Source organism: Pseudorasbora parva, chromosome 1 (assembly GCF_024679245.1).
Source record: "Pseudorasbora parva isolate DD20220531a chromosome 1, ASM2467924v1, whole genome shotgun sequence".
Classification (NCBI taxonomy): Eukaryota; Metazoa; Chordata; class Actinopteri; order Cypriniformes; family Gobionidae; genus Pseudorasbora; species Pseudorasbora parva.
Window position 1 is genome coordinate 34,533,118 of NC_090172.1, and position 12,592 is coordinate 34,545,709.

Here is a 12,592-nt window from a genome sequence, read left to right on the forward strand (position 1 = left end):
AAAAGATCAAACTGCAAGGAAACATGAGTGATGTGAACATAAATCAGTAGTTTAAACGTTATCTTTAACCTTACTCAAGTACATACTTAATATAAATCACACACGCATTAATTTACGCTTTCATCGAGTGAAGATTCAATATCTGCCGTTCAATATCTGAAGACTCAAGAAGTGAGACTCAGCTCAATGCCCTGCAAGGAGGCTTTTCTCCAAAGTTCAGCATTATTTTATATTGGAAGAATTCTATCTTCTTTTTCTTTCGGCTGTTCCCTTCAGGGGTTGCCAAAGCGAATGATCTGCCTCCATCTAGTCCTATCCTCTGTATCATCTCTCAGACCGACTATCTTCATGTCCTCCTTCACTACATCCATAAACCTCCTCTTTGGTCTTCCTCTTGACCTCCTGCCTGGCAGCTCTAACCTCAGCATCCTTTTTCCAATATATTCACTCTCCCTCCTCTGAAAATGTCCAAACCATCTCAATCTGGCCTCTCTAACTTTGTCTCCATATCCTCTCACATGTGCTGTCCTTCTGATGTACTCATTCCTGATCATATCCATCCTCTTCACTCCCAAAGAGAACCTCAACATCTTCAGCTCTGCTACCTCTAGCTCTTCCTCCTGTCTTTTCTCCTGTCTGGTCTCACTACTGTCCTGTACACCTTTCCTTTCATTCTTGCTGGTACTCTTTTATCACACAACAGACCTGACACTTTTCTCCACCCATTCCAACCTGCCTGCACACGCTTCTTCACCTCTTTTCCACACTCCCCATTGCTCTGGACTGTTGACCCCTAAGTACTTAAAATCCTGCACCTTATTTACCTCTTCTCCCTATAACCTCAGTGTTCCACTTGGTTCCCTCTCATTCACACACATATTCTTGTCTTGCTTCGACTAACCTTCATTCCTCTTCTCTCCAGAGCAAACCTCCACCTCTCTAGACTTTCCTCCACCTGCTCCCTGCTCTCACTACAAATCACAATGTCATCCGCAAACATCATAGTCCATGGAGAATCCTGTCTGACCTTATCTGTCAGCCTGTCCATCACCACCGCAAACAAAAAGGGGCTCCGAGCCGTTCCTTGATGTAGTCCCACCTTCACCGTGAAGTCTTCTGTCTCACCTACGGCACACCTTACCAATGTCCTACTGCTCTCATACATAACCTGGACCACTCTATCATACTTCTCTGCCAGTCCAGACCTCCTCATACAATACCACAGCTCCTCTCTTGGCACTCTGTCATATGCTTTCTCTAAATCTACAAAGACACAATGCAGCTCTTTCTGACCCTGTCTGTACTTCTCCATTGACATTCTCAAAGCAAAAAATGCATGCAAAATGCATGTGTAGTGCTCTTTCTGGGCATGAAACCATACTGCTGTTCACAAATGTCCACTTCTCCCCTTAGCCTTGCTTCCACTACTCTTTAGTCTTTCCCACAACTTCATTGTATGGCTCATCAGCTTAATACCTCTGTAGTTTCCACAACTCTGCACATCTCCCTTGTTCTTAAAAATTGGCACCAAAACACTTCTCCTCCATTCCTCAGGCATCCTCTCACTCTCTAAAACCTTGTTGAACAAAAACTCTACTGTCATTTCTCCTAGACACTTCCATACCTCCACTGGTATGTCATCAGGACCTACTGCCTTTCCCACCTCTATCTTAACCTCACGCTGCATCACCCTATATGCCTGTCTACTTTCCTCCGTCCTCTCACTGTCCCACTTCTTCCTAGCTAACCACTTCCTCTGGATACTCTCCTGGACTTCCTCATTCCACCACCAAGTCTCCTTGTCTTTACTTCTTCCAGATGACACGTATAGCACCTTTCTACCCGTCTCCCTGATCACTTTGGCTGTAGTAGTCCAGTCATCTGGAAGCCCTTCTTGACCACCTAAAGCTTGTCTCAACTCCTCCCTGAAAACCACACAGCACTCTTCCTTTCCAACTTTCACCACTTTGTCTTCTGCTCTGCCTTTACTGTCTTCATCTTCCTCACCACCAGAGTCATCTTACACACCACCATACTATGCTGTCTAGCAACATTCTCACCTACCAGTACTTTACAATCACTAATTTCCATTAGATTACAGCATCTACATAAGATTTAGTCCACTTGTGTGCTCCTTCCACCACTCTTATATGTCACCCTGTGTTCCTGACTCTTCTGAAAGAACGTGTTCACCACAGCCATCTCCATACTTTTAGCAAAGTCTACCAACGTCTGTCCTTCTGGGTTCCTTTCCTGAAGACCAGACCTGCCCATCACTTCCTCGTCCCCACTATTCCCTTCCCCAACATATCCATTCAAATCTGTCCCTATCACTACCCTCTCACCTCTGGGAACAGTCTGCATCACTTCCTCCAACTTGCTCCAGAATCGGTCTCTCTCATCTTGCTTACAACTAGGGATGTCAACGATTAATCGATGATCGATTAATTGTCGATAAGACATTTGATCGATAAGACTTATCGATCATCGATTAAGCAGGGTCATGCGCGTGCGTGAGGAAACGGGAGGAAAAATGAAGCGAGCGCGCCCGAGTTCTATTTGGGACTATTTTACAGCTGGAGTTACACCTTCATCATGACTGCAAGCTTACATGTGCATTCGCAGCCTTTTGTTTTGTGCAAATGTAAGTTGTAATATTGTGTTTATTTTGTGCAGGCCTATCTTTAGCTGATTTATCTCATAAGGATGCATTTGGTTAATAATTACGTTAGAGGTGAGCGGTAGTAAAAGTGTGGCGGTGATCAGCTTCAGCGTGCAACTCCAACACCACTAATAATGACTGATTGGGACTGTCATATTACACAACATTAATGAGAACACTATTGTAATAAAACATTGTGATTGTTAAGTATTTGGGTTTATTTGCCGTGTGTTTCATTGCGTTGATCCAGGAAGAGCGCGTGCACAACATGAGTCACGCATTCTGACTCGCGCAAGTAACTTAGTTCAAGTTCACTTGTGCATTCGCATCAGATTGTGCAGAAGTAATTTGTAATATTACATTTATTTTGTGACGTTATATATGTGATCAATCATATAGGATGCGTTTCTTTCAGCGAAATAAAACGCACTAACAAATGTCTTCAGTCAGTGATGGCTACCGGTTTTCATTCAGTGCTTCGGCTTTAGCGCATACAGAGCAATGCATAATAACGATGATTGGGACAATCATATTATATAACAGAAATGAAAACACTATTTTAATAAATGGTTGTAAAGTCATTGGGTTTAGGTGCCGTGTTCAGAGCGTTGTTCCTAGAGCGCGTGAACACCACGCGTCTCCCATTCTGCATATGAATATCAGCAACTCAATTCAAGTTCACTTGTGCATTCACATCATTTTGTGAAGATATATAATTTGTAATATTTTGTTAACTTTATATAAATCTGATTCATCTCATATAGGAAGCTTTTTGTTGAGTTAAATAACGTGCTAGCAAAGTTTCAGTGTAACTTACCAGTGTTGATTCAGCTCCTCGGCTTCAGCTCACGCAAACAGCAACGCACGACTAATAATAACTATGATTGGGACTGTCACATTACATAACATTAATGAAAACAATATTTTAATAAATCGTTTTGAATTAATTGGGTTTAGGTGACGTTTCAGCACGTTGCTCTTGCAAGTGCGTCCACAAATTCTGAATAACAGATCTGAGGCGGCGTTCGTGTTGTATTACATGTTATATTCGGTTATTAAATAAGTAATTTAATTAAATTATAAATAACATCAACTAATTTTACAATCCCATAGCCCTTTGTTTAGATAAAAAAAATCCTTCTCATTCATTTGGTGAAGAACATGGCGTTTTGAGCAGCATTGCACATAGTCCTACTGTCATGCTGTCGGCTATAAGCCACTGCTGTAGACGCATATTTCAGTATTATGGTTAACGATTAATCGATTAATTGATCGTTAATTTAAACGACGATCGATCATGGGAATTTGTGAAAATTGACATCCCTACTTACAACCTACTTGTGGAGCATAGGCACTAACAATATTCAACATCACACCTTCAGACTCATCAAACTATCTGACACTCTCTTTACCTCCAGGACATTCTTCACAAACTCCTCCTTCAGGATCACCCCAACAAAACTTTTCTTCCTGTCCAGACCATTATAAAACAGTTTAAACCCTCCTTCAAAGCTTCTAGCTTTTCTCCCTTTCCACCCGGTCTCCTGGACACACAGAATGTCAACTTTCCTCCTCTTCATCATATCTAACAGTTCTCTGCCTTTACCTGTCATTGTACCAACATTCAAAGTCCCTACTTTCAGCCCTAAACTCCTGTCTTTCCTCTTCTCTCTCTGCGTACAGACACACCTTCCTCCTCTAACACACTTTCCTCCTCTCATTCTTTGACTAACAGTAGCCCAATTTCCATCAGTGCCCTGTAGGTCAATGGCACGGATGGCGGTTGTTGTTAACCTGGGACCCAACCGATCCGGTATGGAAGTCATATTCAAGATTCACATGAATGAATTTGTCAAAAATTTTACATTGGATGCCCTTCCTGACACAACCCTCTCTATTTATCCGGGCTTGGGACCGGCACAATAGGCACACTGGCGTGTGACCTCTTGTGTTATATGAATTGTTATATTCTGCCACGATCAACTGCAACAAATAACAAAATCTGAGCATCACAACTGAAATCTCAAATGTGGCTAACAGTGCTATAAAACAGTGCTATAAAAGTAATTTTAATGTGTTTGATTCTTGTGGGTCAGTTTTTTAATCTACATTTTTATAGGTCATAACTTCTAGAGCGAAATAGCAAAGACACTGGTCAAAGATTCTGGTGCGCATGTTGCGATGGCCTATGCATCCGGCTTAGCGCAAATGCTGTATTAGCGTCAAAACTGAAATATACGTTGGGCCTAGGCCAGACGTGTGCATGCTGCAACTGGTTCTGACGGAAGAGGGGACTGAGGTTTCTTCAAAACACTGACTGTGTGTGTGTCAGGAGGTGAGAGTGAGAGGGCAAAACTAGAAAGGGGTTCTCCAGGAAAACCACAGACTTCTGTCTCATTTAGCTCTCATTTATCTGTTTGATTCGGGTGTTTTTTTTGTGTGCCGGTTTCAGTGGTTCGTTTGCTCCTCAAAGCAAAGGATTGGTTTGCACCGCCTCGGGGGACACACACTGGCAGATCAGCAGCAATTAGTTCAGTGTTACACCGTTACTGGCGTGCAATAAAAACATAATCTTTCATCTTTACACTGACATGAGACTGAGAAGTCAATCACTTTGATCAAAACGTGATTATTATTATGATGATTGTACCACGCCCTGTCTGGTAGAGGTTTAGGTTAATAAAGAAATCTATTAAAAGTAGAAGAAAAAAACAAAACAGGTGTGTTCCTGATCGTGTGCTTATCCATACCAGTTATTTTTAGGGAAAATCTGTACCCTCAAACCAAAACAATGAAATAGGAAATGTCACTATTAGCTGATCAGGAATGGATTGCTCTGCCAAACATGGCTCACAGTTGCCCTAAAGGGCTAACATGAGGTGAGCAAAAAGTCAGAGAAACAACGGTAAGATGTGTGTGTTTTTTTTTCCAAATGTCTTTTATGGAATAATAATTACAATAGTTTGCTGAAATCAGCATTAGTCAACCATTTGCAAAATGCTGCGGTCCTCATTTCAAGAAGAGTAGGAAACACTTGAATAAACTCTTGCTTATAGCCCTTCAATTAAGGTGACAAAGGTGCTGCTCAGCAGCAACTCAGTAGAGGGATGCTAGCAGAAGGAAAAGGAGATGATGTCATTGTTTTCTAAAGAAACTTTAGAAGTCGGTACTGCATTACGTCAGTGGTAATTATGCAAAGCAGAGAGCCATCCGGTACCGAAGAGAGTTTTTTGCAAGGTCACCCTGCCACTGCGCATCTGGGCAACAGAGAAAAGCATAGCCAGAGCCAAGACAGAAGACAAACAAATGCCTGCAACCAGGCTAATATGAAAGCATACACTCAGATAAATGCATCTAAACTCACAGCCACAGATTCCCTCACAGTTCATTAACACAAGTGCATTAACGCATACACAGAATGACATTCACACATAGCAATATATACACACAACTACATGAATGCATTCAAAATAATACTTCAAAATACACCCCATAGACACCAAATGGACCTAACATAGACCTAATCTGTATTAATGGCCTCAATTTTAAGACATTAAAGTACATAAAATCAGATGCAGATCACTGGAACAACTAACACGCTTATCAATTAGCCCATATCAAAAGGTCTGCAAGAGCGTATGCAGGCATGTAGTATCTAAATGAAGTTACAGTCAGTTGGGTAATTGTTATTAGATAGATTACAGATAAGAGAGTAAAGCAAAGTAGATAGTTTCCTCTTGAACTCTCTTCCCCTCAACCTCAACATAAAGGTTTTTATTTACAGTGCAAAAGAAGAAAAGAACAAAAATTCCTTAAATTCCTGATAAGGTAAAATTCGTCCTCTCCTTAACGCCTGAGCGAGATCTTCCAATAAGGCAGAGTTCTTAAGCATTGCCAAAATTGCATTCCGCATCCCTATTGGCCTTTTGTCACCCGATCACAGTGACTGCCACTGCGCTTCACATCAAACAACAATATCACAAAAAAGCAAAAAACGTTAAAACAGATTACAATTATTTTATCAGGTGTTCAAAGAAAAATCAGCCTTTGGTGCTAACACTACAGAACCAAACAACCAAATGAGAGGCTATTGAAATTCATCCATGGGCTAACTGGGCACTATCAGTTACATTGATCTAGCTTACCTCCATGAATTCAATAGAAAAAGCACATGTTCTATGTTGACTGGCATCTGTACACTCTGTTGCGTGCTTGAGTTGAAGCTAAAGTCTAGTTCAGCTTTAAGCCTAAACACTTCCTGCATTGTTTGGATGTTTGTGTAGGGAAGCAGCCGGGAACCTATGGCCCACGAGCTACACCTGGCTCTTTGACAAAAATCATGTGGCTCGCCAGGTCTCGCACCCTTTACCAATAAATGATCGGGGAAAAAAATAAAAAAAAATAAAAAACACAGATGGACAGACAGACAACAATAGATATTAGCTTTCTGCAGAAATAGCAGACAATTACAATTTTCATGTTTTACCTAAATTATCCCTTTGTGATAGTCTGTGCAGTTTTCAGTGGACGATACTGTTTTAAGTTAGCCTAGAAATCTAGACGCACCCTAGCGACAGCAAATCTAAACTCCATGGTCTCCATGGAATCTCCATGGTGGCCGAAAGTGTCATCTAGCAACTCTCAATACACTTCTGAGCTGTAAACGGCAAACTCTGGTCGGATTAATCACATCGTGTATAGAGTGGTGGGCGGGCTTAACATAATGACGGCCGAGTTGCGATTGCGTGCTTCTAGTAAACACAGAAACAGAAACTGGCGAACGCCGGTCTTTTGAATCAGCTTTGACCGCAGCTCTCGAAGACTTGGAGTTAAGCTCTTCTCTGAGAAGAGAACAAAGAACGGCACAAGTCATTCTTAAGAAGGGAATATATGTTCGGAGTTTTGCCGACCGGATACGGCGAAAGTTTAATCTTTCAACGAGCTCCGCTTCACCTTCATTGCTCTGGTTGGTTGTATCGATTACCAATTGTGTGAACGCCGTGCAGAGGGAGTTTGAAAGACAACCGTTTATCCCGCCCCTCGGATTGAGCCCTGTCAATGGTGAGATTCCAGACCAAACATCTTGATGTGGGTCTGGCTTGTCAGGCTAGTTTTAAGTTATTAATAACGAAACATGGATGAATAAGATATGTATTGTAATGTATTAAGAAACATGGATTAATTATACTTATTTCATATAAGATAAAAATCTTTAATAATGCAGAGCAAGATGTGCTTGATATATAAAAAAAAAAGAATATTAAAAGCGCAAGAAGATGCGGAAGAGAAATTAATGACAGGATGCTTTCTGTGCACGCTTGAGTTGAACAAGCATAGTAGCTACAGAATATGTCATTATACCCACCTTACTCAGTCACAAACACACACACACACACACACACACACACACACACACACACACACACACACACACACACACACAAATAAGAGGATTTATCCGATCCAGGCATTGACTCAACCGAACAGTGAAAGCCCTATATAATTAATTCAACATTGCAACTTATTCAGTTTGTTGCATTTTTTTATTAATTGTCTAATAAACTTACTATTATTGAAATTTTACTGATTTTTTTTGTCCAATTTACTAGCAGTTCTATTCAACAATACATAGAGCAGTGCATACAATACTGCATCATTTTTTGTAATGCATTTATCCTGAGGTTGCTCCAGATAAAGTACCCATGTAATAAGTGTAAGTCACTCTATAAGTCACTTTATAAAACTGTCTATTTATGACTAATAGTGATTATAGTGGTTATAAGGCTTTTGTACACCACCCTTTATTACTGTTAATTGATGCTTTGTCAAAAAAAAAGTAAAACAGCACTCATATAATGCTATAGTTCTTTTCTTGCAACCTCACCAAAACATTGGCAGATTTGTAGCAGAATAATTGCTAGATGTTATAGATGCAAGTAATCCGTTGTCATTCAGTTCATACAGAAATAAAACCTCAAACAGGTACTAAACCTTGATTACAAAAAGATTGTATAATGCATTTGCCCATCATACAAAAAACAAACACGCTCACCATTGAGTCTACGCTCCAGGGCCTCTTCCTGCAGCTGTATACAATAAATCTGCTCATCCAGATCCTCCAAAATCTACACAGAAAAAGAGAGGGAGAGGGTGTGAGGGAGAATGATAGAGTGGATCTTTAAATACACACACACACACACACACACACACAAATACAGTGTAATCGTACTTACTGTGGGTTTGACTAGTAACTGGCCCATCACTGTGAACATGCGTGACATTCCCACTGGAGTACACACTGATGAGATGAGACAAGAAGCTGCTTTAAACCACAAACATGCTCGTTTATGCTTTTCTAAGGCAAGAGTATAAATGCACCCTTTGAACTAAATGGTTCATGTTTATGTAACTGCTGTTACAGTGGGTAAAACAAGCGAAAAGGGTATTTTGAGTGACATCAGGGAAGATCATGTATTGATCATTTTTAGCCTTGATTGTCATTTTGACACTTTAATATGCACCTATTAGCTCTGAAACACTATAAGGTTATATTTTTCACACTCGTTTTCACTAAATTAACAAAATTAATGAATACTTTTATTATTCACCAATATAAAAATACATAGGAATAAAACATGTACCTAGATATCTAATGAACTCTATGCACATCAACTGCCTGCATACTTACAATCTCTTCAGGTATAGTATTCTCCCATAGCAAACTGTAGCAGTCTTTCTGTCATATTTCTAATAACTGTCCATCACAGCAAATTATATTGCATTATACTCAAAATATTAAAATTTCAAACTTTCAAAGAAAAACTAATTTCAAAGAAATGCGCAACACTCACACTACAAAAACTCACTTGACACTGTCCATATTTTCTTGCAATGTCTATATGCACTGCTCTGCACTGGAAGTTTTGATGGCCAATAAGGGCTAAATACGGAAGCGATTGTGCATAGAGTCCACTAACAGCATGGTTTCCTGTGAACTTACTAAGCAGCAATAGGCCACCCATCAGAGAGATGCAGGAGTAGAGGTACGGCAGATAAAACTCCCATAAATCTAGAATGAGAGAATAAGATGGGCACAGTAAACCACAGATCAATAAATATCTGGTTACATCGCATACATGCATTCACAGCAACAGGAGGAGGATTAAAAGAGATACCGTAGAGAGATTCCATGCTGGCCGCATCATTGTCGATAAGAGCAGATGCCACCCATACAATTCCCAGGATGAGGAGACCCAGCAGAAAGAGCATGACAAATGTCTCCAGCACTCGAGCCTTTATGCCCTAAAAACCAACAAACACCCACTTTAATGTTTTCAAGTTTACTTATGGCTGTAGCCAAAAGTGATTCAGAAACACACACACACACACAAATCAGCAGGTGTAAATGAGGCTCTAATTGGAAATTTAGCTGTGGAAGCCCCGGGACTTCCCTATAACACTGACTCAAAGTCAAGCCCCCTTCTCAACACAAACGCACACACAACAATAGGCCACAACACACACAAAGAAACAAATGACCTTCCTACCTCTCATTCACTGACACGCACACTTATATGAACTGTTATTACCATGTCCGGTCAGAGTTTGCGGCTAAAATGAAAAAGGTGGCTACTACTGTCTGAGATTAACTCCAGAGGCTCATCTGGAAACTATTAGGAGTTTTTTTTTCTGGGTCAGTAAGTACCTGATGTGTGGCATTTAACTTCACTCTTGATTTGCTTTGTTTCCCCAGAACCCAAATATTGATGTTGTTGTTAACTGTGAGGATTCTGATTTTACATTGTGCAGAAAACATGCACATAAACTACAAACTACTAAATGTTTGGGGTCAGTAAGATTTTTTTAAACAAACTGGAAACACTTTACAATTAGGTTCTATTTTTTAACTCCATTAGTCCATTAGTAACTAACTAATGATAAAAAAAATTAATAAAGCATTTATTATTCATAGTTTATGTTAATTTCTAATACCTTATTAAAATAAAAGTCGCATCTGTTAATATTGATATGAGCTACCAATGAACAGTTGCATTTATATTGACAAAAAAATGTTGTAATACAAGTATTGTTTATTGTTAGTTAAAATTAGTTAACACTAATGCGACCTTATTGTAAAGCAAACTTTTATTAAGCAATGATGAATTACATTGATTTTTTAAGTCACAATAAAGACAATGTAAATATTTATTTCTATTTAAAAAATGTTGTTTTAATAAAAAAAAGTAGGGCTGCACGATTAATTGTATTTTAAAATCGCAAAAAAAAAAATCTACTTCTCTCAATTATTTAACAATATTCACCATATTTCCCCCGCTTATTATTTTGTATTTAATTTTTTTTTTTAATTATTATTATTGTTATTTAGACATGTCTGTTATCCTGCATTGGTAACAAGCCTCCACTATTTTTTGTGCGTAAAGGGTTGCCAGACATCAGTAGAATATGGATTTCCTGCTCAGTGTTTTACTTTACTTATTTTAATCTGGCAACCATGCGCACACAAACATGCTCTCTCTACACTGCAAAAAAAACATGCATGTTGAGTTTAGCTATGTGCATTGTGAAATTCTGTTTGAATAAAAGTGTCATACAGCCAAGTCTGTGTTCCATCAGAGGCCACATGGACAATTTGATGCTACTAAATCTGCAAGCGAACCTTCTCTGTGACGAACTGTAATAAATTCAAACATGCTCCTTGACCATATTGTTTGCGATCATGGTTGGTGAATAAACGCGGTCTGTGCAACCTCTGTGCTGAAATACAGAGTTCAAAATATAACAATTTGGAATTATTGGAATAAATACTAGGAATTTTATTTTCACATTTACCAGTTTTCATAATGTATTGAAAACAAACATGTTTTTATTGATTTCCCATGTGATGAAACTATCATAGTTTGATAAATGAAGTCCATGTAAAGTCCATGTGCCATTACCCCTTATAATTTGAGCAACATAATCATTATATTATCAGTTTAATCATTATCATGCAGCACTACCTGCTAGCACGTTTAAAGGAACACGCCAACTTTTTGGGACTTTGGCTTATTAAGTGTATCCCCCAGAGTTAGATAAGTCCATATAAATCACTCATCTCTGTGCATCCCATAACTCACTCCCGCTAGCCTAGCTTAGCACAAAGACTGGAGGTATATGACTTCAGCTAGCCTACTGCTCAAAAAGTGACAAAATAACACCAACATTTTCCTATTTACATGTTGCAATGTGTATAGTCACAGCGCGTACAAATAACAAGGTTACATGAGACACAGCTATCTTATAAACATATACATACTGTGGACTATATTCTCAGAAGGCGCAGCACTGCTCCACTTCTGTGGAGTGATTTGCTCGCAGCACATGAGAAGCCCCGCGGTGTTCCTTCCGTAAACAAAACCAGCGTGACTGTAGCTAGTGACGAACGTGACTATTGATCATAGCTGATTTTGAGGAATTGTCAGAGCAAATAGACAAAACGCCGGTCAGACTGAGGTTGAGGGGAAAATCAGAACGAACACAATATGTGTGGAAATGTCCCTTATACACCCGGCAGTTGTCGATTTTTTTTCTCCCGTTGTGACAAAATCAACTGTAAAAAACGCCCCATAACAAGTGAACCTAATGGACAGCAAAGTTTTTTTTTTTTTTTTTTGGACAATGAACCCAGACAAAAATTGAACTGCCTGAATTAAAACTGCCAATCCCCCCTCCAATTCATTATCAAAGTAAATGCTACAGTCCAGAGAATTACCTCTAGCACCGCTCATTTGTTACTGTGACAGAGCGCGTTCATGACAACACAATACTAACATTACAGGGGATATATGGAGCACAGGAAAAAGTCCAATACAGTAGTGACCACCCTATTCATGTAACAGTGTCATAAACGTTATTAGATCTAGCTAACGG

General features: G+C 39.5%; 1 protein-coding gene across 1 annotated transcript in view; it reads right to left on the bottom strand.

Annotated features, from left to right (window-relative positions):
• lmbr1 (limb development membrane protein 1) overlaps nucleotides 1-12,592 on the bottom strand; it is a 68,749-nt gene that overhangs the window by 21,547 nt on the left and 34,610 nt on the right. The window contains exons 6-9 of the mRNA XM_067438596.1: nucleotides 9,838-9,964; nucleotides 9,663-9,731; nucleotides 8,896-8,960; nucleotides 8,715-8,787 (exon numbers count right to left, since the gene is read on the bottom strand). Of these exons, the coding sequence (XP_067294697.1) occupies nucleotides 8,715-8,787; nucleotides 8,896-8,960; nucleotides 9,663-9,731; nucleotides 9,838-9,964 (334 nt within the window). The remainder of the gene's footprint in view (nucleotides 1-8,714; nucleotides 8,788-8,895; nucleotides 8,961-9,662; nucleotides 9,732-9,837; nucleotides 9,965-12,592) is intronic.